At 39.3% G+C, this 24,922-nt stretch overlaps 2 protein-coding genes across 2 annotated transcripts; one reads left to right on the top strand and one right to left on the bottom strand.

Moving 5' to 3' along the window:
* Window positions 1-1,874: 1,874 nt before the first annotated feature.
* slc5a2 (solute carrier family 5 member 2) lies at window positions 1,875-17,468 on the top strand. The gene is made up of 15 exons (XM_053506701.1): window positions 1,875-2,055; window positions 2,142-2,213; window positions 2,481-2,585; window positions 6,217-6,276; window positions 6,398-6,502; window positions 9,191-9,296; window positions 10,342-10,422; window positions 10,558-10,787; window positions 13,082-13,217; window positions 13,345-13,452; window positions 13,996-14,146; window positions 15,464-15,632; window positions 16,308-16,523; window positions 16,607-16,742; window positions 17,129-17,468. The coding sequence occupies exons 1-15, from the start codon at window positions 1,948-1,950 to the stop codon at window positions 17,341-17,343; spliced, it is 1,998 nt and encodes a 665-aa protein (XP_053362676.1). The 5' UTR covers window positions 1,875-1,947; the 3' UTR covers window positions 17,344-17,468.
* A 193-nt stretch (window positions 17,469-17,661) lies between these two features.
* On the bottom strand, window positions 17,662-23,976 carry fbxo46 (F-box protein 46). The gene is made up of 2 exons (XM_053506699.1): window positions 23,395-23,976; window positions 17,662-20,668 (listed from the first exon to the last, which is right to left on the bottom strand). The coding sequence occupies exon 2, from the start codon at window positions 20,563-20,565 to the stop codon at window positions 18,532-18,534; it is 2,034 nt and encodes a 677-aa protein (XP_053362674.1). The 5' UTR covers window positions 20,566-20,668; window positions 23,395-23,976; the 3' UTR covers window positions 17,662-18,531.
* Window positions 23,977-24,922: the final 946 nt, after the last annotated feature.

The following is a 24,922-nucleotide window of genomic DNA, read 5'->3' as shown; positions in this document are numbered from 1 at the left end:
CAGTGACCAGTAGAGGTTGATGTTTTTCTCCTGCTCAAACATCTACTTAAACATCTGATCCAGCCCTTGAAGTAATGATCTGTGCAGGTTTATTGGAAAGTTGGGAAAAACTCACACTGTATTGGTAAAAAACGCAGAATGGAAATGCAGCTTAGTGTTTAGCACTTGTCCTTGCACCTCCAGGGTCCGGGTTCGATTCCCCCCTCAGGTCTGTGTGCATGGAGTTTGCATGTTCTCCCAATGCTTGCCCTCAGTGTGTGAATGAGCGCGTGTCTGTGTCCCGCCCTAAGTCCCCTGGGATAGACAATCCGCAAGCTTATATACAGCATTAAGCGGTATAGACGATGAGCGAGTAAGTAGTCTGTCCTTAATGTTCACTAATTAGTGACTTTAGTTTCCATTTAGTCCATCTATTTAGCTTTAATTGACAGAATAATTGAACTGTTGGGAACTTCTGTCTCTGGCAAAGGATGTTTATTCTGGGTCTGGAGCTTGGAGATGGCATTGTGGCCCATTTCGCCCACCATAGCATAGAGTGCCGAGTTTGAGCTGTGCTTAGGTTACTGTTTAAAAGTTTGGGGTCACTTTCTAACTCCATGATCGTTTCCGATTTTTTGGAATCCTGAAGGCATCCAAAAATGCATTAATCTCCTATTTAAACAGTTAATGGTGAGATGTTTCTGCTACTTCTGCTCTGTAAAGACTTCATGCCGCCTCTAATCTGAGGTGCTGTTAATTGGTCATTTTTCAGGCTGATAACAAAGAAATTTGTGACCCCAAACTTTTGAATGGTAGTGTAGGTCACTGTTCGTGTGTGGGTTCGGATTTACTCCTTGTATCTTTAAGGTTCTTCAAAATTTCCTTGACTTTCCAAAAACATGCATCTATAGGACATGGACTGAACGATTGAGCGTGTGTATTGTGTGTATACTGCTGTGATAGACTTCCCAGTGCTCCTTTGATAGCGTCTGATTTTGATCAAGCTCAGATGAATGCATGCATGTGAAACCTGATAGTCGTGATTTGATCAGTGGTTAATTATCTCTGCGCCTTCAAAAACTGACTAAGCTCTGACTTCTCGAAGAGCTGAGATGATTAACTTAGTGTTCCAGTGATCAGTGCAGTTAACTCATGCGTGCGTCACATGACCTTTCCTCTTCACCTGAAGTCAGCAAAAGGGGCTGGACCATCCCCACCTTTTGAGTGATTAAAACTATGGAATAATATGTCATCTCTTCTTGTTTTTCCATTTGGAAATGGATGATTAGACTTTGGAAGATCATGAATTAACATGATCAATCAAAAAAAGGCTCCAGAATTTTTGAAAGGATTCTGTTCAGCATTAACATGGTTCCGTTATTAAAATCCCCATTGATAATTACTACATAAAACAGAAGCTTGCATTATAAAACCCGGTTGTAATCTGGCTCAACATTTTGTGTATTGAAATGTTAAGAAACACGAGTGCTGAGATCTACTGTCTGTGATCCATAGCTTTTTGTCTTATTTCGTGAGAATGTTTTATGGGTAAAAGGATTTGCAAACCAAATGTCAGCATTATTTTACATCATCACAATAAAAATGCATGACTTCTATTTGATAAGAATTTAAGCTTAATAAACACACTTTAAGGCTCATCTCCAGTACCTCATGGATAAAGCATGACTATTAGGTCATGTCACTTTGTTTTCTAACTAATTAACTATGAGCTAAAAGTAAGTTGTACTTTAGATTATTCCATAACAGTTACACGCTTCACTAGACTTTTACCCATCCTTATGGCAATATGTTAATTATTATTTTTACTAATATCCTTCTTTACCCCAGAACAAAGGTCTTACGTTTTCAGACTCGGACTCGGAGAGTACCACTGCTGGATTAACTGCTGCTAAACTGTGATTCGAAAATTAGTTCGCATTAGAATCTAATAGATTTAAGATTTAAAAAATGAACTCATCTACTGAGGATTCAGGACGTCATGTGACCATCAACAACCCAGCAGACATCATCGTAATTATCAGCTATTTCGTGATCGTCATTGGAGTTGGAATTTGGGTTTGTGCTTTGACTATATGGTTTTTAGATTCAGTCATTGAAATAATCTAAACTCATTAAACAACACATTTCATTTTGATCCTCAGTCCATGTTAAGGACCAACCGCGGCACAGTAGGTGGCTACTTCCTCGCAGGGAGAACCATGGTGTGGTGGCCAGTAAGTGGTTTCAGTCCTGTTTTGTGAATTTATTCAACTCTACTCAACTCTTGAGGTTTAGTTTTGGGAAATTGCTTCATTACGGGATGAATTCCACAGGATCATAATTTGCATTTCTCATATGTTCATCTATTGGTTCAAAATTTGGGAAAACCAATGGATCCATTTGAGAATCTTGTACTGGATTACAAATCATCTTAACTACTATACAAAATAGAAATAAATGTTGTAAGTAATCACTGTTCTGCTCTCATTCCAATATTACAGGTGGGAGCATCTCTGTTCGCTAGCAATATAGGCAGTGGCCATTTTGTTGGTCTGGCAGGAACAGGTGCAGCCAGTGGGATTGCTGTAGGAGGTTTCGAATGGAATGTAAGTCGAGGCAAAAACTTACTCCATGCACATAGTTTTTTTGCGCAATTCTAGCAGTAGTTTGAAATCATTTTTCATTTTGATTCAGTATAGTCTGTTCTGAGGTTATTATAACTGTATCAATGTCTCGAGCCTCCCCTGGTATACACGTCTCACATGTAGCCAGAACGTAGGAACGTAGTTAGTTGTTTTGTTGATGAGGCTGGTGCGTTGCTGTGACACAATTTCTGACCTCAAGGTAAATAAAAACTAATGAATTAAAAACTAATAAACTACAAACAGCAAAAACTCCCATACTTTTTTTCAAACTAAATTCCCCTTTCCAAAAATGTGTGTGTGTCATGTAAATGTAAATTCAGCTGAAGGTGTATGCATGTTTAATTTAACTGTTTTTTGCAGGGAAGATTACAGGTTCAAATGTGTACCGAGTTTCGTGTGCACTGTGGCAATTTTCTAAACACAAACTATTTAAGTATTGAAAGAGCAAAAAAATTTATTGCAACCAAAAGTAAATGGACAGCACTGGACTGGCCAGCCAGAAGACAACAGACACCCCACGAAAATTCAGCAAGCTCCCCTCACTTCCCCAATTTTACATGATTTATATTCCCTTACTTAGCAATTACATCATTGTTTGCTCCTCCTTAAGTTAAGAAACTACTTAATATTCATGAGAAGCAGGCTAATTTTGCTCAGGTCAGATTGATGTGGCACCTCCCCTAATTTCCCCCTCTCATCTCATAATTATTAATGTCATGGTCGGGCTATATGATTTTGAACATTGACATTTGATAATATACGTGTAAAGTACATTATGGATTAGTAATTATAGTTATATTAATTAATTAATTAATTAATTAATATTAAAAAAGTTACAACCTTCATTGATAAATTTTGGTCATGTAGTATAATATAGAGTGTAGTAAGGGATAGTAATAGATTTGATTATTAACTATTGATCCCTTTGTTTTTTAGCTTAAAAACAGGAAGTCTGGCCATCTGTGCTCTGTGTCCAGAAAAAAACGGAACTGAAAATTATTTCTTTTAACTTTTCCTAAGCATCTCTGTTGATCTTATTTTAGCAAAGAACTTTTTGGACTTTTCCATTACGTTCTGCCTGCTTTTACGTTCCTTATTTCTTGCTCTCTGTGTATACGGTTTGTTCTTGGGTCACACTTTGCATACTTTTCTGCTTAATTATTGTTAGTTATGAGTAAACAGCTATAAAACAAAATAAAAAGGAGTAAATATTATTAGTATTATTATTTTTCCTAGTATTATTATTTTTACTTTTTGCTTTGTTTCCTATCCCTGCCTTCTACCTGTATATTTTTCACTTCCCCAATTTGCCGTGCAGGCGCCTTCTCTTTTATTGTAGCGAGCAGATCAAGGCCTCTTGAACAGAGGCCTTCTGGGTATTTGGTACCTTACACTTGACTACAATTATAGACCAATAAAATTTTTCCACACTATGTGAAAGTGTGTATAAGCTATGCAACAAAATCTCTCGTGAGGGCCTCTGAGGGCCATGAGCTATGCCCGTTTTTTTTTTTTTTTAGAATTTTAAGAGTTTTTGAGCATGTTAAGACACCCAAAAAGTCCAAAAGGGTGGGAAAAAAATCCTTACAAAAGCAAGAAGGTCCTATAGTGCTTGGGCCCTGAATATACAGTTAATAACACAGACAATATTGACAAGATCTTTCTTGTGTTTGACCCTATTAATTGCACGTTTACAGCTACAAAAATTTCATCAATTTGCCAGCTTGATTTCAACACCATTTAAAATTTTAACAACAGCGGAAAATGTCTAGTGGCTGGGGAACAACCTAGCCGGCTAACATTAGTAACTGTGATTACCTACTTAAATAGCCGATATAGTATTATTGATCTAAATATAAGACTGATATAAACGTTCAAGTCGGAAAGAGAAGTGGGATTTTTTAGTGAGCATTATTGATCTAATGTCACTGTGTAACGAAGGAACTGGTATTTGAGTTAAAATTTCAAGTTGTGGGTTGTTTTCCTATGCAAATATCATTTAAACACAGAACTAATTAGACTTGACGGATATTGAACCCTACGTTACACTCATTGTTCCATTCTTCCTGTCAGTGTCCTCCTCCACTAATAAATATGAAGTCTTTTTCTTATCACTTTAGTTTCAGGAATTTACCTGAAAACAGATATTTCCTGTATCATGTGAAATCAGATCATGCTATTCATCTTGACAAGCATGCAAAAATGTCTCGATGCACATCACTGAAATGTTTGATTCACAATATGGGAATCAGCATTTTATTAAAACATGCAGCGACACTGTTACTGTATATAATATATAGATAGAGATCACTGCTGTAAATCTTTCTAGATGAACATAAAATACTGCAGTTTAATCAGCTGACTGAAGAATCAAGAGAACAAGAGTCAGGGTGTAATAAAAGTCAGGTTACTGACGTGTGGGTGTACAGACAATTTGGATGTCCTATAGTCTACACAAAAGTCGGGCAGAGTCGGCTTTTACACTGACGTGTACGTTCAAAGGACACTCTGTACATTTCATAGATAATACTCAAGGCTAAGATGAAAAACGAGAACAACATGAGCAAGGACAACACCATCCTGACCCAAGGAATTGTTTTAATAAATTTTTACTTAAAAAATGACCAAGTCTTGGTTTACGAGTACCGAGTATCATGTACCACGCACGCATTCTTGTTTTGATGCTGAACATTACGTGATTAGAACTGAGCCAATGTTTTTTCTCTCTCTTGCGCTGCAGAATTGTGAGTTTGAATGTTCAAACTCAGACAACATGGGTCTTAGTGCGCGTCTCTTACTGGTATAATCAACATCCTATAACACTGTGACCATGTGTGTGTGTGTGTGTAAAACATAGTTTATTTTGTGTTTGAAAGCGCACGTGTACAGTTTCTTATAAACGCGAGTCTAATTAGAGTTTAAAAATCCATTTTCTCTCTCTCTGTCGGAATGTATGTGCGTTATGTGTTCGCGCACGTAATTTGACACCGTGCCGGTTCACACACACTCTCTCTCTCTCTCTTATTTTTATGTATTATTTTTTTGGACTGTGGAACGAATAATTTGAGTTTTTATTATTTCCTATGGGAAAATCTGCTTTGATTTACAAGTGTTTTGGAATGTTAGCCCACTTTTGGAATGAATTATGCTCGTAATTCAAGGTTCCACTGTATAAAAATTCAGAATTCCACAGCATACTGGTCATATGATCTCACTTATCCACTAAGGTTGCAGAAGCCTGCTTTAAATCTGGTCAAAGTGCTGCTACAGAGCTTTTTAAGTTTCACTTGATCATTTCCCCTGAGTTAAACAATTACTAAAATTATTTATTTATCAGATATAATGAACCTGTAATATATGTTTACATCATTAAACAGAAATTGTTAGGCTTTATTTATATACTGAGGAAAAATGCTTTTCTTTGTTTAAAAGAAAATTTAAAAAGTCATAATTGTCATAATTTCCCCTCATATGTACTTTGCACATAATATTCTGAGAATCAAATGAAATCTAATGATGAACCATAACAAAAAAACGCAACGTGACCCACTGTGTTTATTGTCCCTGCTCTGATAATTCACTCTTCTTTCAGGCTTTATTCATTGTTCTGCTGTTGGGCTGGCTGTTTGTTCCAGTGTATTTGACAGCTGGAGTAAGTTCCATTTATACACCAAATTAACTCTTAAAAAGTAAAAAATGTGTCATGGATCTGTATAACCATACGCTGTAGTTGTATGTTTGGAGGAAGTTATTCTGCATATGGTTTTCAAAAGGTGATCACAATGCCACAATACCTAAAGAAAAGATTTGGTGGGACAAGAATCAGTCTGTACCTCTCGGTCATCTCACTTTTCCTGTACATCTTCACAAAGATCTCCGTAAGTACAAATGTAAATTCAAATGCTTTACAATGTTAGTCATGTTCAAAACTTTGAATGTGTACTTGTGTAAAAACATACAAAAGTCATCTGAGAGTGAGTTTCAGTATTGGGGAAAATACAAACTTAAACAATATATATATAAAAATTTAAATATAAAATAAAAAAAAATTAAATTAAATAAAAAAAATATATTATATATATATATATATATATATATATATATATATATATATATATATATATATTTTTTTTTTTTTTAATTTTATTTTTTTACCATGACATTATTTATTTAAGAAAAATGCAGCAAAAAAGAAAAAAAACATGCAAGCGATACTAAGTACCCCCTTACTCCTTTCACAGGATTTAAGAGGGTAAGTTGCGGCCAGGTGCTGTTAATCATCAGCTCTTGATTAATTGATCTTTAACAGTCGTGTGGACCTCTATCTGTCATCCCGTCAGCCGACTTTCTGTTGTAACTTAGCAAAAGTTCAATTTAATAAAATTTATTTGTATAGCGCTTTTAACAACTGTCATTGTCACAAAGCAGCTTTACACAATCTAAATAATTATTTAAGTTTGTATGGAATGTGAATATGCATGAACCAAAACGGTCAGATAGTGCCTGATTAGCAAGCCGAGGGCGACAGTGGCGAGGAAAAACTCCCTGAGATGGCAATAGGAAGAAACCTTGAGAGGAACCAGACTCAACAGGGAACCCATCCTCATCTGGGTGAAACAGAGAGCAGGAATTGATCTGCAGTCATACTGTGTGTTAGGTGGCAGGCAGTTCAGCTATAACAATTGAGGTAATTGATGTTAATATGGAGTCCAGGTAGTTATTGGAGGCTCAGGTAGACTTGTAGGAAACTATCGAGCAACTGCAGCCAAGTCAAGTCCTCAGAGAAACAGCTGTCAACATCAGTTGAGGCCAGAACCGTCTTCATGGTAGAGTGAAACCGTCCCTAGACACCCGACGCATCCCAGGAGACACATGGAGCATCCATGCGACAAGATCTCCAACCAGAACCAGGGCACCACGATGGGTCAGACAGGTCCGGAGGGCAAAGGGAGTCTGGATCACTGGCAGCTCAGGAACGACATGTGTAGCTCGAGAGAGAGAGAGGGATGAGAGCTGGAGAGAGGAGAGCAGAAGAGGAGAGGTGACAGTTAGGTATGGTCACAGTCACACAATGTATAATGTGAATGTATATTTAGTGTAGAGTGCAAGCAGAGACTCCGGCAGGATTAACTATAACAGCATAACTAAAAGGGAGAGCCAGAAGGAAACACAGACATGAGGGCTCCCTGAGATGTAAAGCAACCAATCACCTCACCATCAACAAACCTGAGTGATCAATGAGAGTGAGGAAGACAGCATCTAAACATACCAGTTCACCATAATATTCTACATCCATGAGTCCCCCAGATCTTCTCCTTTATCTAAGGCAAATCTATTTATAAAAATGCTTGATTAAATATAAAGGTTTTTAGCCTGGACTTAAACACTGAGACTATGTCTGAGTCCCGAACACTATTTGGAAGACTATTTCGTAACTTTGGTGCTTTGTAAGAAAAGGCTCTGCCCCCAGCTGTAGTTTTAATAATACGCTGTACTGATAAGCAGCCTGCATCCTTTGATCGAAGTAGGCATGGCAGATCGTAAGACACTTGCAGTTCGCTCAGGTACTGCGGCGCGAGACCATTTAATGCTTTATATGTCAAGAGTAGTATTTTAAAATCGATGCGAAATTTCGCAGGTAGCCAATGAAGTGAAGATAAGATGGGGGTGATGTGCTCGTATCTTCTGGTTCTAGTGAGGACTCTCGCTGCTGCATTCTGGACTAGCTGAAGCTTGTTTATGCATCTAGCTGAACAACCAGACAGTAAGGCGTCACAATAGTCCAACCTAGAGGTGATAAAAGCATGAACTAGTTTTTCTGCATCGTTTAGCGACAATATATTCTTTAACTTGGCAATATTTTGGAGGTGAAAGAATGCTATCCTGGTGATATTATCTACATAAGGTTTAAATGAAAGACTGGAATCTATAATCACACTGAGGTCTCTTACTGTTGCACTTAATGGAACAGAAAGGCCATTTAAAGTTACAGTGTGATCTAAAATCTTGCTTCTAGCTGCATGCGGTCCTATGACTAGAAAATCTGTCTTATCAGGATTAAGCAAAAGGAAGTTAATTAGCATCCAGTCTCTTATATCCTCTACGCATTGTTCAACTTTAGCAAGCTGTTTTTACTTGCACTACATTCTAGAACTTTGCCCAACAGTCTATTGACTTCAAACACTGTGACTGGAAATAAGTTCTCACTGTAATTTTGCTAGTCATAAAAGTGGCTCACTGTATGTCAGATGTCAAACACTACCCAAACCTCTTACAGAAATAACAGAAATGCACCAACACAATAAAAAAAAACCTTGAAAATTTAGGGTCAAGTCCAAATAAAACCCATTTAAAATTTTAGTTTATAATCAACCACCAAGGACCTTTGTATCTAAGAGAGGAATCTGAAGGTGTTCAAGGTATGGGTAAGTGGAACAAACCTTTAGTATCAGAGCACTAGCCTGACTCTCTGTGTATATGGTTCAAAAACACCAGAACAACTTTTAAAAAATCACAAACGTAACCCTTTACATATTGCTGCCTTCAGCACTCTGGTGTTTCTTTAGGTGGATATGTTCTCTGGAGCTGTGTTCATACAGCAAGCCCTCGGATGGAATATCTACATCGCAGTCATTGCTTTGCTTTCCATAACCGCGCTCTACACTGTGACAGGTGAAACTCATGCATCATTCACACTCGCACAAGCGTTGAAAACCGAACTGGACTCACTACATGGATAAAGACTGAAAGTAAAATATGCAGTTTCATAACTGCAGGAAAACAACCGCATATGCACCACATTGTGCAAGATTATAATTTATTATTCAAAACATTTTCAACAAATGCCTTTTGAATGATGAAAACTAATCAAGTGAGCTATGGTGAAAGAAACACCACCGTCATTGTCAAATGTGTCTCTGAGGTATGGCAGCAGCAGATCTTTTAGCGTTTGTAAGTTGCCATATGAGGTACTTGTTTCTCCAACACATTCTACACATGATCTGTCAGATTTAGGGATATCTGCATACTTTGGAGGCCATGCCAGCTTTTTGCCTGCTTAAGAGGCAACTGCCGTTAGGGTAAACCATCACAATTAAAAGGGAGTACTTGGTCTACAACCATGTTTAGATAAGTGTAACGTGCCAAAGTAACTTCCACATAAATGCCGGAGCATCACACTGCTTCTTTCCTTCTACTTCACTGGTCAAAGTCCCTGTGCTGATCCCTGTCCACTGCTGATAACATCTACAATCAGCAAACGAGCATCACAATTGGACGTTAGCGAAGGTGACTTGGTCTGGAAGAAGGTGACTTGGTCTGGTGATTCCTGTTTACTTTTACATCATGTAGGCGGGCAGTTGTGTGTGTCGCTCACGTGTTTAAGAGACGGTACCAGGATAAATGGCAAGCCAGAGGAGGTAGGACGATGCTCTGGGCAATGTTCTGCTGGAAAACTTTGGTTCCTGGCATTCATGTGGATGAAAACTCAAAGGATCAAACTGCATACATACAGAGAGTTAGTTAGAAATGTCTGATTTTTAGCAGCTTGCTAAGTTAATAATTTTTATCATATGTTTAATAAAATATTTAGCCAACTAGCAAAAACTGCCTCTTACTAATTATCCTGAGCAATATCTTTAAGTTATATGGCTATTAAATGTGTGGTAAATAAAGTGCCTTCTCTGATTATAATACTAAACATAGGTCTCCTCTGTAGGTGGTTTGGCAGCTCTGATGTATACTGACACAGTCCAGACCTTTGTAATCATTGCAGGAGCTTTTGTCCTTATGGGATTCTGTAAGTTCAAGGTCATGCTTTGGGTATGCATGGACTTAAAGATTATATATTTTACACACAAGCTCAAATATCAAGCTGATCCTAAACATCAAAACCTCAAACTTTTGGTTTCTTTCCTATTCTGTTTTTCAACAGCCTTTAAAGAGGTTGGAGGCTACAACGCTTTATTAGAGAGATATAGTAAAGCTTTACCATTAATAAGCTTGTCCCCAGACCTGCAGCACCTTAATATCTCCAAACACTGTTACACACCGCGTGAGGACGCATTCCACCTCCTGAGGGATCCTGTGACTGGTGACCTGCCATGGCCTGGGGTGTTATTTGGCATTGCAATTGTGGGAGGATGGTACTGGTGCACAGACCAGGTGAGATGTACCAAAATTACAGTCTATTTCATAAATAAAATGATATTTTATTTCATAAGATAGGAACATACTGTACCAAACTTGCCTAAACTTGGACCTTAACTAGGCCATTCTATCTTTAGTGTTAACCATTCCATGTGTAGCTTTGTTATCCTGCTGGAGGATGAACCTCTACTTTAGCCTAACGTCTCATGTAGCCTGGGAATGGCTTTCTTTTAGAAATGCGCTGTATTAGACCTTATCCATATTATCATCAACCCTGAGCAGCTCTCCCAGGTCCTGCTGATGTCAAGCAAGCACATGATACTTCCACCACCAAGTGAACCAAGTGCTGTGGCCTTGAACATGTGTAGGTCAATTCCAAGATCTATTCAGGATGCACAGATAACATTCAAAACATTGCAGTTGCATATTTTTGCTATTCTACATGTTATCAGGGTGATGAGAAGTATTGGGTTTACCAACTTTATGCCGAGGCAAAACATTATTGGTCAGATCACAGAACCTTTCTGCTCTTATATGAACTTTTCATACAGGATGTCATACAGCTCTCTTTTTTCATGCCCTCTCACCACTCTTCCTTTGTGGTAAGACTGGGGTATGATTGTCATGGTTACAGCTTCTGGCAATAGAGCTGTGGATTTCTCCAGCTCTTTCAGAGTTACCACTGGCCCTTTTGTTTGCTTCTCTGACTAATGCTCGCCTTGCCCAGATACTCACTTGGCGAACAGCCATCTCTAGGCAGAGTCATTTTGGGTTATTTTAACACCAAACCCTGGATACTTTTCCAAGACTTTGACCCATATTTGTTTCGATAGCTGCTCAGTCTTCTTGATGCCAAATGCTTATGTATGTTCTCTATCTATCCTGGGTCCTTACAGGAAAAGTTGTAATTACATTGAAATCATATGACATTTTATTTGCAAACATGCATCTACTAGTAATGTGACTTCTAAGGGCACCAGATGGCACCAGAACAAATGTAATGTTTTCACATTAATAGTATTAATAGTATTAAGGCAATAACAACCTTTAACATTCAACTTAAGTGGCAAGTTTCTTGTCTGTCCTTGTAATAGCAAACATGTTGTATACATGAATATCCTACAAAGCCTTCATAACCCACTTCAGCTGGCATGCAATAAGATGTCCATTCCTGTGTTTACCACTGCTCCACCAGCTCCTGGTACTTGTTGCATTTACTTTAATTAGCTTCCTCCTCCTACAGTGCTCTTCCTTGGGCACTGTGAGCTGATGTTTCTTCCAATTTGTCCATCTTGCCTGTTGTCCCAGTCCAACCATCCTATAATCCTCCATACCTGCTCATACCCTTTCCTGTGTCAGGGAACTCGTCTCTTATCCCTGGGCCTGGTGATCTTTGGATTTCGGGAATTGGCCCAAACCAGCTTATCCATTTACTACTTCCCTACTGAGGCCTTCTTGATTCTGCTACCATCAGTTCCTTCCCATTTTTGTCAGTTTGCATTTTCATCCTTGTTAAAGGCCGCCTTTGGATATTTTAGGCAGTGCATTGCATTCCATGGACTCCTCCACAAGGTGACTAATGGGTAAGATTTCTGAAGAATGTTACATCTTTTAACATTTACACCCTTGGTTGGTCGTTTGAACTTTTCCTGAACTGGTTATTGATATTGTTCCAGATAGTTGAAAACAAAATTGTCCCCAACCTTTTAATTACATTTGTGTGCAAATGAAGTAAATATAGAAATATTGATGTATACATGACATAATCTGTCATAAAATTGCAGAGGACACAAAATGGGTACATCATGTCGCCATCCTGATGCTAATGCAGACAATAATTATTTTTGGAAAATATATACTGCAATGCAAAAAAATTATTCTTGTAAAATAATTTTTTTGTTTGTTCGTTTAAAAAGGTTTTTATACCGCAGTTTAAAAGCATCCAAAAAGGTTATGTGAACTATCTATGAGTAACATTTTTCATGTTAGATCTCTGATTTAAATAATTTATCTGAATAATTAGCTTGCAAACATGGAATTTAAGCCTGATCGTTTGTTGACGATGGTTCTAAGATTAAACCAAAAACTAGAAATACTGTAGCTATCATGGGTTTCTTTTCCTAACATTTTTTAGAGTGTCTTTACAATTATATATGTTAAAGATCAGCTCAACTTTAGTTTTCTAAAATGTTCATGAATACATCAATTCCTAATGACAAATTTACTTTAATAAGTTTCAAACAGTTTGAATCCAGCTTAATAAATGAGCAGCAACATGCATAGTTTTCTGTATTTTGATCACTTTTTAGGTCATTGTTCAGCGCTGTTTGGCTGCCCGCAGTCTGACCCATGTCAAGGCTGGATGTATCTTGTGTGGCTACCTGAAACTGCTGCCTATGTTTCTTATGGTGTTCCCAGGGATGATCAGCAGAGTCCTTTACCCTGGTACATGATATACTAATTTAACTGACCATTTTATTATTCAACACATACACATACAATTTTGTTCAATTCAAAAAGTGTAAAATGCAGTATGTGACTCTACACAGAAAAGGTAACTATGTCTTATTAGATGATGTCGGGTGTGTGGTGCCAAACGAATGTAAGAGAGTATGTGGGACAGAAGTTGGCTGCTCAAACATTGCATACCCAAAACTGGTGGTCTCGGTCATGCCCAATGGTGAGAGCTCGGGATTTTTCTTTCTTTTGCTCATTTAATGCTGCCATGACAACAGCATCACTGTCCTGTCTGTTGCAGATTGTGCAGTTGCACCCATGTTGCATCATATTCAAGTGGGAAAGAAATGCGGTTGCCTTATTTACAGTAACACTGCAAAAATAAGGCGTGAACATTACAAACCGTAGACCAGTGGCTCTAAAGGCATGATATGTGATTGTTTAGGTGGAAATCACTATAACAGATTACCAAAGTTACCATCATTATTACCAAGTTTTTCAAATTGATATTCTTGTTAATCATTCGTTTGCCTCAAATGCCCTTAAAATAAATAGGACAAATACCTGTGAAACATATTTAAAAGGATTGACCTTGCTGTGACCTTGTCAATTCCAAACTCTATTCAGGATGCACAGACAACCTTGAAAACATAATGCCTAGTTGCAGTTGCATATTTTTGCTATTCTAAATGAGCTCCTTCTGTGCTGTACACTGTCATATCTTATCTGTTCTTTTGTTTGTTTCTGATACAACACTTCTCTTCAGGATTGAGGGGATTAATGCTTGCTGTCATGCTTGCCGCCTTAATGAGTTCATTAGCCTCCATCTTCAACAGCAGCAGCACCTTGTTCACCATGGACATATGGACGCGCATCAGACCTCAAGCCAGAGACAGAGAGCTCATGATAGTTGGCAGGTTTGAACCAAACTGTCTCATCCGTCTTCAGAATATTTTTTACATTGATCAACAAACCATGTTAAATAAGTGCATCTCAAGAAATGTATATATCGTAGAGAATGTTTTTATATAATTAAAAATTTTTACTGTTTAAGCCTGTTTTGTTTAAATTTCAATGATTATCCACACAGCTTATAAGAATTAAAAATCCAGTATCTCAAAATATTACAACATTTAGTTTTAAGTTTGAGTAAATTACTTTAAGTAAATAAAGTATTTCTCGGTTTAGTTCGGTACATGCATGGGGAAGAGTTGTCTAGAAAATGATCGTCGGCATGTTTCACAAGAAACTTAAGCTGCAATATCGAAGCATATTCATGGAAAGTTGACTGGAATGGAAAACGTGGTAGGCAAATGTGCACAAGCTACAGGGATGATGTCCACTGGCTTGATTAAATTGTCAAGCAAAGCCGATTCAGGAACTTGGGAGAGCTTCACGAGTAGTGGAGTGAGGCTGGAGTCAGTGCATCAAGATCCACCATGCACAGAAATCTTCAGGAAATTAGCTACAAGTGTTGCATTCCTGGTATCAAGTAACTCCTGAACCAGAGACAACATCAGAAACATCTTATGTGGTCCAAAGTTCTCTTTTCAAATGAAAGTAAGCTTTGCATTTCATTTGGAAATCAAATTCCTGTCTGGAGGAAGAGTGTGAAGGCACAGAATCCAAATTGCTTTAAATCCATTGTGATTTTCAGTCAGTGATGATGATCATCTGAGGTTGTTGGTTCAGTGTGGTCCAACCAACTCGCCTGACCTGAACCCTACAGAGAGTCTATTGTCAAGAGGAACACATGACACAGCAAGACAGATGAGCTGTAGGCTGCTATCAAAGCAACCTGGTCTACTCCAGGTAGATAACAGATACAATAACTCCTCAGCAGTGCAATGCCACAGACAGATCGCATCCATGCCATGCAACATTAATGCAGTATATCATTCTAAAGGAGTCCCGACCAAGTACTAAGTGCATAAACAAACATACTTTTCAAAATTTCTGTTCTGTTAATGCTTCTTTTGATGGGTCTTAGGAAATATTTGAACATTTTGACTGCTTTATTGAGATGCACTGTACAATTTATATAGAAATGTAAAATTTGTAGGATATATAACAGCCATGCACTCATGTACTGTTTATAGCACACACTTTCTTTCATTTCACTTATCTGGTGTTATCTTTGATGCCTTGGATGAGGAATTGAGGTTCAGCTCTCAGAAACATACATTGTGTATGTAAAGTATATATTTGTAATCAATTTTTCTTTTGTCTAACAGGATATGGGTGCTGTGCATTGTTGCAATCAGCATTTGCTGGATCCCCGTGGTCCAGGCCGCCCAGAGTGGTCAGCTATTCGATTATATCCAGTCAGTGACTAGTTACCTGGCCCCACCGATTGCAGCCGTCTTCTTTCTGGCTATTTTTGTGAAGAGAGTTAATGAGTCGGTAAATTGTCATTTATTTCTTCAATAGAAACTGTGACATTAATACCTTTTTATTCATCCAGATTCATATTTACAAATGAGTGAAATTGGCATCTGTTGTTATGCTGTCAGCAGAATGAACTTAAAATGGTGCCCGGGAATCCTCGTGCGATTAAAAGGTGCAGGGACAATACTCATATTGATGTGAGATTAATTTCCGTAGGTGTGATTATGGTTTTTGGCCACATGATGGCAGTGTGGGGAAAGGGGACAGATTTAGCCAAGTGGATTGGTCTGCTTTACATTGTATATTTATGGTAAAGGTGTACAAGACTCGTTCTGTCGAACTTAAGAACAAATCTGACTTACGAACGTGCTCTTGGAGAGGAACTCATTCATAAGTCAGGGACTACCTGTATTAACAAAATACCAATACTACTTTCATTATGCACTTATGAAAAGTCATCTGAAGAAAGCGGAAGGAGGGTACCAGGAAATACTTGGGTCGTAAAAGAAAAAAAATTATTGTACAATTGCTTTCCCTTTTCCATTTGTTGTCAATGTTGTAGTCGTGTTGCTTAATATTCATATGAACAAGGAAAATGTATGATTGTAGCTGTAATTAAATGTATGAAATAGTCACAGAACACAAAATGAATATCATTATGATCTTGATGTGCTTCATTTCCTCTGATAGGGGGCTTTCTGGGGCCTGATGGGCGGCCTGCTCATGGGTTTGTGCCGCATGGGTCCTGAATTTTACTTCGGATCAGGCAGCTGTCTCGCTCCTTCCAAATGCCCTACTCTCATCTGTGGGGTTCATTACCTGTACTTTGCGGTGCTTCTCTTCTTCTGTACTGGTATTCTAGTGCTCCTGGTGAGCTACTGTACCCCAGCTATAGACGACAAGCACGTAAGTCGCTCCTCTTCACCATCCTCAGATGTTTATACCTGCATGTATACTCACTTTTAATTTACACAATCCTCTGTGCCAAGCTTCATCGACTGGTCTTCGGCCTGCGATACTCAAAGGAACAGAGGGTAGACCTGGACTGGGAGGAAGAGGAACGAGGAAGGAACGCTCGCAGAGAAGCGGAGGCAAAAAATAAAGCCGCGTGTGAGGAGGAGAAAAGTAAGATGTCCAAGATAAACAAAAGTTACACAATAGGGCAGGCTGGTTCTTTTTAGCAAGTCCTTGAGTGTTTTCTTCCTCTTATGTCACAGCACTTTATCCACTGTTGTTGTTTTTTTTTTATGTTTATAATAAAACTGAAACATTCATGGCCATTCTTATGTGCCTGTATGATATACTATAAGGAAAATTATCATCTCTATTATTATAGAATATTACTGTATATGCAGCCAGAATGTGCTATGCTACACACTTCAACATGTTCTAAGCAATCAGAATTAAAAAATTAACATGTTCGTGACATAACAGTTGAACAGTATTTGAAATACAGACACCAAAAGACTAACAACCAAGCTTGTAAATCTGTTTTTCTTTTTCCTCTGTAGCTAAAAATGTTGGAACGTCTAGACTTGGCTGTTTAATTGGATGGTTCTGTGGCTTAAGTGGCTCTCAGGATCCTGAACCTACCGAAGAAGAAGTTCAAGAAGCATCAAAACAACTGCCAGATATAAGCGAAGACCCGGTGTCTAAACACTTTGTCAATGCTAATGCGCTGATCATGATGGCAGTGGCTGTCTATTGTTGGGCTTTCTATGCATGAGAAGAACTTTTGTTCCACATTTGGCTTTATATTATGTGAAAACAATCAGCATGAAACAATATCACAGATTTTATTAAGTAGTTCGGGGATACAGTACATTATTCTTTCCTTGTAATTTATAAAATCTGTACCAAGGCTAAGAGCAGACTGAAGTTCGGTCATATTTATTATGACAGAAAAAAAAAAAAAAATGCTGACATCAACACAATAATCCCAGTGTACAATATCTTACCGTCTTGTAATTAATAAAACTATGACAAGTGGATTCTCTGGCACTCAAGTGTGATTTGCACATTAAATAAAAATTTAATACAGAAACCAGTTTTAAATAACTTTTATTTACTTTAGAGGCAAAAGTTCCCTATAGCATCAGCTGACTGTGAAACCTACAACGGTCTCCCAAAACCAAAAAAAAAAGGGCATCAGCATCGACAATTGATTCTGTTTGAAAGATTGTAGATGAAGTAAGCAGACAGAATGGGATTAAGGCTGAAACCTGATTCTTTTTTTTTTTTGCTTTCACCAACAGAAAGTAAAGACAGGTAGCAGCAACCTGGCTGGTGCAACGGGCATGGCTGAGGAACAGGGTCAAAAAAGAAACATCTGTTTTGATATTGATCTTATTTTTTGCCGACATTAAACCCCCCAAACAAAAAAGGAAAAAAATTCACTCACACTCACAAAAGAGCAAAACATAAGCAGTAGATCTGTTCATTACAAAGTGACATCAGGTATTTGTAAAGTGACATCATTTTTGCCCCGGGGTCAATAAAGAAAACATGACATCCAACCTCAATACATTTAATGACTTAAGCAAGACAAGTCAAATCAATGCCTAGCCTGCAGGTTGGGATCAGCTTCAGTGCTGGTTTTGAGAAGACACTGCCAAGCCGAAAGTTTTTTTTTTTTTTTTATCGGTTTTACAAATACGTGTAAAGATTTAGTCCCATGCAGCAGACATTAACCTCATTTAATCAGCGCCAGTATTCACATGTTGAGCGTCACTCCGCGTATTATGGCCGTAAGATTCAAGTATGCTGCGCTGCTAAGGACTGATACTGACATAATAGTAGCAAGGTTAGCAAGCTCAGATAGGGGAGGCAGGCTTGACCATAAATATTACACCATCATGAGGTTTAGGCAAAGTGAGGATAAGAAAGGAACCCAGAATCTCCCTAACGCCTGTCTTTACCTCCCGTCTTCTCTTTTGGCGCGGGCCTGAACCATGTCGCATGGCTGTACCCAGTTGTTGTCGTGCAGTCCGACTCTACAGCCGGGTGTGTCCTTGTCTGTGCGCCGACAACACATCCAGTACGAGCGTCCGTAAGGCAGGTCGTGGTGATAAGGTTTGGGGTGCCAACGACAAAGCGAGACGTCTCCCCGCTCGTACTGCCGCTTGCACTGCTTGCAGGGGTCGTCGCGATACAGCGGGTCCTGGTTCCAGCGAGAGTCTGTGGCACGCACGCCATAGGTCTCGATTAGGGCCTTGAAGTCGTGGCAGGTGCACTTCAAGGCTGCTAGAGCACGGGTGGGTAAGTAGCTGAAAATGTTCACCATGATGTGGTCAGGAAGCATGAGCATATACTGCCGAGGCTCGAGAAGCCGCTGGATCTGAAAACGGATCTCCAGGAAGTCGTGGGAGACGTGACGGTAGAGGCGGCACAGAGATTTATCGGTGCAGTCTTCCGCGTTGGTGATCGGGCTGGCCGGCCTCTCTACGGCACCCGCCACCGAGCAGCTGTTATTTGTACGATCCAAAGAGCACATTCCACTGGAGATCCCAGAGCCACTTTCATCTTCAGCTGATTGGCTTTGGAGAAAGAAAAGCTGTCCAGGTGGAGGTTCTTCTAAAACGTCAGATCGGTTAGTCCCACTAGGCATGGCTATGCAAACAGTCTCTTCTTGTACGTTCTCTGTGCTGTCCTTGCCATAGAAGACGCACTGGTCAACGGCTCCCGTGACTACAACTTCGACATGAAAGCCAGTCACCCGTTCATGGGCCACTGCCTTTTTTTCTCCCGAGCAGTGGTCCTGGGTATGGTCTGTAGGTGTGGAGGGAGGCCTCTCAGTGATGTCTTCACCTATAGAATCCGATTTTGATGAGCCAGCCAGCACTGTGCTAGAGTCTCGAGAAGAAGGACTGACCAGTTGGTAAAGGTCACATGTAATCTTTTCTTTGGCCCTGGTTGCTGCCTGTCCTGATCCGGTCCCACAGCTCATAAACATGCATCTGGGACGACCTTCGGGCTCAGACTTCGACCAAGGATCCAGACTAGACACCCGAAACGCGATTCTAACTTCGCCTCGACCGTGGCTCTGGCCGTTCGCCCCGGTCTCACCTGCACAGTCCCGGTCTTTACCAGAGTTATGTATCTGAGGCCGCAGAATTGTACTCTCGAGACTTTGCTGCTGAGACTCGAAGCGTGCTACTGCCTGAGCAACACGCCTGGATTCTTGCTGCTGATGCCTTTCAAAGTCACTTTTTGAGGTTGGACAGGGAGAAGAGGATTCTGAAAGGAATACAACAGGTGGAGAATCTGAGACAGGATTGTGGAGGAGTGTATGCTGCTGGTTGCTTGAGGTTATTTGTCCTTGAGCTGCCATGCCTTGCAAGGCCATGGCTGTGCGCTGCTCAACAAGGGCCACCATCTCTGCTACGGACAGCAGATCAGTCTCACTCACTCCGACACCGTCATCCAGGCAGCTGGGCTCTGACGGCAGCTCTGAGGTCACATTCTGGGCTCTTGTTGAAGGGTCATACGAGGAGCAGCGGCGACGGCGCTTAGCCTTGGTGCAGTCGGTCCCCCAATTTCCCTTCACCTTCATGGCACTTGGTCTCGGGATGCCCGCTCCTGTACACTGGTGAGCCACAAAAAAGGCAATTTTCTCCTTGGTGTTGCCCGGTTTAATAACATACCACGTGTCGAGCAAAACCCTGCCATCTTCCATCTGTGAAGCAGGGGACGATGGTGCAGCTGGTGGGGGTGGCAGGAGGTTGGATGATGGCGCAGGAGGGGTGTTCTCAGTCCCCACATCCTCATTATGCTCTTCAGCAAGTCCACTATCGTCTATGGAGGGACAGCCAGCAGTGTCGGTTTTACGCAGGGCAGATGGTGTCCCGCTGCCAATCGTCCCATTGCTGTACGGCTTGTTCTGCGAGTAGGTGCCGAAGGGACGTGGGCACCACAGTCGGATGTGGGAAAAGGTGTCGCGGTTCATCATGAGCCCTTAGAGAGCATATCTGCCTCTATACAGGGCAGTTATTTTGTTCTTCACCACTCATTCTTATAATTCATGGCCTGAAGTCTCCATAAATGGTTTCAATCTAAGGAATAAAGGGAAAAAAAAATAGACATTAATTATTGTCTTACATTTTAATATAACTACTAGGGATTGGGGGGGATTTATTCAGTTATAAACCACGATTCAGATTCATGTATTGCCACAATGACTCAAAACCTTTTAAAAAGTATTTATTACATTTATAATAGAGATGCACTGGTTAATCAGCCAGTGACCGGAATTGACTGTTTTTCAGCTTAATCAGGCATGACTGATTCTGTATTGAGTGCATGGGCTTCTGAGTGATGCAACAGAAACACATTGTTAAATGTTATTTGATAAAAAAAAATAAAAATAAAATAAAAAAACTCAGATCTGCGTTTTCTCCTCAATCTGCAAACGAATTAGTCTCAAAGCCAGTTATTACAGACATTTACACCAGTCTCAAACCCTATGAATGCTAACTAGCCTTAAAATATGCTCGTTCGAAGCGGTGTGCTTACAACTGATCAACACGAGATCAAGACACTAAAGGTATCTGAGGCGGTAAGACATAATTTCTTTATAATCTTACAAATAAAACTATTCCCACTTCAGCATCTCATGTAGTAGTAGAGAATTATTTGCCAGTTTTGTTCAGAAATAATAATTATGGCTGATGAAAAAGGGATGTATTGATCAGTATAATGCTGCTTTTTGTTTATTTTAAGTTACATGTTAAACTTGTGTATTTAAATTTAACTTTGTACTTTAAATGCTGCCCTTGTTTTTTAAGTGAGAAAACTAATCTTACAAGAAATGGGCTACATCTACTTAAGATGTGGAACACAGCTAAGGTATAAAATGTCCAAATTATGACTAAGGGTTAAGGAAAAAAATTAATACTGAAACTGTTTTTTTTTTAATAAATAAAATTGTGATACAGAATTACAATATTAATAGAATCTGCACCAAAGTATTGCGAAATCAGGTAGTGATGGGTGATTCCCATCCCTTATAACATTACCACCACTACCTCATACAATAAATCAATCACAATAGGGCTGTATTATTGCTTTTTATTTTGATTCATTGAATTTTCATTTAAGAGCTGGCTGACTCAAGTGTTTGTAAAAGTGAAATACTGTCTCATAATATAAACCCCACTGGGACAGGATGACATGTAAAAGGGGTGCTGGGGTTATTTCCTATTTGACCAATGCCCTGCTGTGATTTTATTTCCACCCAGATCAGTGTTGTTCTCAGTCCTCCTCAGAAAAAACAAAACAAAACTAAATATCACAGACTGAACTACCTACTGCAGCTTTAGTCTGGATATATATTTGTTCAGATATCACCACAGGGTTTGGGGAGGACGTGTGGTTTCTAGTTGTGGTTTTAAGTCTTGTTTTCGAGCACATCACTGACCCTCCTCCACATCTTAAACACTTCCTGGTTTGTGAAATGAAAAACAGATGCTTCTTATATATACTACGTGACTGTTCTCTTTTAACATGAAACTAATTTAAATACAATGTAGTCTCTTTTCTCTAATCAGGTACCTTTTTATGGACCTGTCGCTGAGAAGACATGTTTTTTTTTTAAAAAAAAAAAGGGTACTCATCAGGCTGATAAACTAATCCGATCCGAATAGGGAAAACATAGGAAAAATCAATACGGGCGCACTTTTATGATTTCAACATTTTTGTTTGCCGATTTTATAAAACCTTCACATCTCTGATATAATGGATGCATTTTTACTTGAAAAATGGTATTTTATTAATATTCTTTTATTTTCAGAAACAAAACCTGTTATAATGGATTTTGATAATAATGCAGAAAATATTTGTGCACCTCTCCGACATGACTGACAGCTAAACTAGGTAACACCAATAACAACAAAAAATAGCTTTTTAGAAAACAAGTGATTTAGCAATGCCCAGTTGGTCCGTCTGCCCCCTTTAAACACTGGATGCACCACTAAAAGGCCAACAATTCCACGTTATTACACTGATGTGACAAAGAAACACAATGTTTTACAGTTTCTCACCACTGAATTATTTGGTCAGCTAATAACAAGCTAAATAAGCTTTGTACTAGTCATGTAGAGCATTGCTGATTAACATGGACTGTAGATTAGATTAAGAAATGCCAATACACTGCAGCTAAACCTGTGTGCTTCAAGTGGTTCAGTCAGGCGTGTGAGCTTATTAAAAGGTTGACATTTATAGGCAATGCATAAAAAAATACAAAGAAAGTGAAATATACTAGTCGTTCTGGTCGTAAACACAAATTTGTCAAACTAATGACAAAATAGTGACTGCTTGTTAGCTAATTATCTTTTAGCAAACCAACCTGACTAACCAGGAGTTGGGACATTTCGCAATACTGATGCATAGGATTTCTCTGTTTCTTTTTGGATGGAAATTATGATTAAAAATATTAGACAACGGTTTGGTTTCATGTGTTTAGGCATAAACAGCGGTAATAATCGTGTTACAAATAAGGATTGGGCCTAGTATCGAGCTAGCTAATCGATATATTTAGACAATTATGAATAAACCAAATTAAACCAAACTATTTTTTTTATGTAAAAACAATAATTCTATATATATTCATATAATATATAAAAAACTTTCATAATTTCCTTATAACGTTAGTCTTCCTGTCAGAGACTTTAGCCTGTTAGCATCATGGCTGCTGTCTCGTTAGCTTCACAGATTAGCTTCGAGCTAATGTTACATAAACATACACACTGCGCACACTCTCAAGCTTCCAGCATCTTCTTACCTTTTAAACAACGTATTTGGGTTCCGACCAGCAGCTCTCCCAGAAAGAAAAAAAAAAAAACAATCCACTAACGTCGAATAAAAATTATATCTTAAAATAACCTTAAAAAAAAAAAAAAAACAAGGCCGGAGTGTCACAGGTCTGCTACCTCAACATCATCAACACCAGCAATAGCCTGTGAGCTAACGCGTAGCTGGAGAGCGGGTGAAGCAGTATAACGCCTCTCTCTATCTCTCTCTTCCACAGGGTCCTGGTGGAGCCTCAACTCAGTACAGTGGTGTAAACTGAATAATTAAAAAACACTGTTGTCGTGCTAAAACAAATGCACTTGCGTTGTCTGCGAAAAAGCGATTGAGGAAGGCCATCTTGTTGACAGGCAACCGCACGTCTCGAGCAGCCAATAGGAAGCGCGAGCTGATGGCATGCCCATATATGGAAGCTCCAACGCAACCTTAGCGTAAAACCGCGCCGAGAGATTAACGCAAAAATCCAGATTTTAAACGCGTTCGATGTGTTTATATAGTGTAGTTTGTGGTGTGTGTTTGTTTAGTTAAGTGGTTCTGGTGATGATATCTTGGTGGGTTTCATCATGCGTTTTCATGATTCAGCAGTTGTTGCTGCTCTGACGTCACATTGGGACGCTTTAAGGGCCCGTATGCGGCAGGTTGTAACTTGTAATTTCTGAAAAACGCCCCCTTTAGAGTAGATTGAAATTCCTACTCTTCAAGTCGAGCAAGTCAAATCAATCTGGGTGCCAACATTTACTCACTCACTCCTTTATCCAGCTAGGATGCGCCAGTTGGCCTAATCTGCATGTCTTTGGACTGTGGAAGGAAACCGGAGTACCCGAAGGAACCCTGTCAAGAACGAGGCAGGAATCGAACCTGGACCCTGCAAGGCAATAATGCTTAACACTATGCCACTGTGTCACCCACTTATTGTTTATACCGCTTTATCCTGTATACAGCATTGCAGGGAGCATGGACCCTATCCCATGAGACGGGGTACACCTTGGACAGAGTACACACTCACTTGCTCATACACACTATGGGCAGTATACAAGGGATGCAAGGGCTTAAAAATGGCAGTTTGTCCTTAACTTTAACTACTACCATCCTTCTTTTCCTTCTACACTGCAATCTTCTTCAAATTCCAGTTCTTGGTTCATGTCTTCCTTCTTCTTTGCTTGATTTTTTAAGAGGAAGATAGTGGACCTGTTTTGATGTCTTACTCGTTATATAAACAGTCTTTGTTTATTTCTGGAAGAGTCTCCAGGACGAATAGTGTTATCTTACGCCTACATTACACCTCCAAGTGGCACCACCAAATTGCCACTGTTGGGCTCTTAATCCTTATCATGGCTGACCATGCACTCTGACCCCGACTCCTTAAGTTGGGACAAGTGAAGAAAAGAATTTCACAGTGCAACGCTGTATGTGTGACAAATAACTTACAGTTGTCAGTGTGAAAAGAAGCTTCATGCTCAAATAACAACTATAGTTTTATGCAAAACAGAGTGGATGAAATA

The sequence above is a fragment of the Clarias gariepinus genome, chromosome 11, assembly GCF_024256425.1.
Source record: "Clarias gariepinus isolate MV-2021 ecotype Netherlands chromosome 11, CGAR_prim_01v2, whole genome shotgun sequence".
Taxonomy (NCBI): domain Eukaryota; kingdom Metazoa; phylum Chordata; class Actinopteri; order Siluriformes; family Clariidae; genus Clarias; species Clarias gariepinus.
The sequence above is the reverse complement of the archived record's forward strand: the minus strand, read 5'-3'. Positions and strand labels throughout refer to the sequence as shown.

Excerpts from the sequence above, each read along its gene's own strand:
- slc5a2 (XM_053506701.1), top strand. The coding sequence starts at position 1,948 with ATGAACTCATCTACTGAGGATTCAGGACGTCATGTGACCATCAACAAC. Across the intron at positions 6,503-9,190 it reads ACATCTTCACAAAGATCTCC|GTGGATATGTTCTCTGGAGC; the intron begins GTAAGTACAAAT and ends GTGTTTCTTTAG. Across the intron at positions 14,147-15,463 it reads GAGCTCATGATAGTTGGCAG|GATATGGGTGCTGTGCATTG; the intron begins GTTTGAACCAAA and ends TTTGTCTAACAG.
- fbxo46 (XM_053506699.1), bottom strand. The coding sequence starts at position 20,565 with ATGATGAACCGCGACACCTTTTCCCACATCCGACTGTGGTGCCCACGT.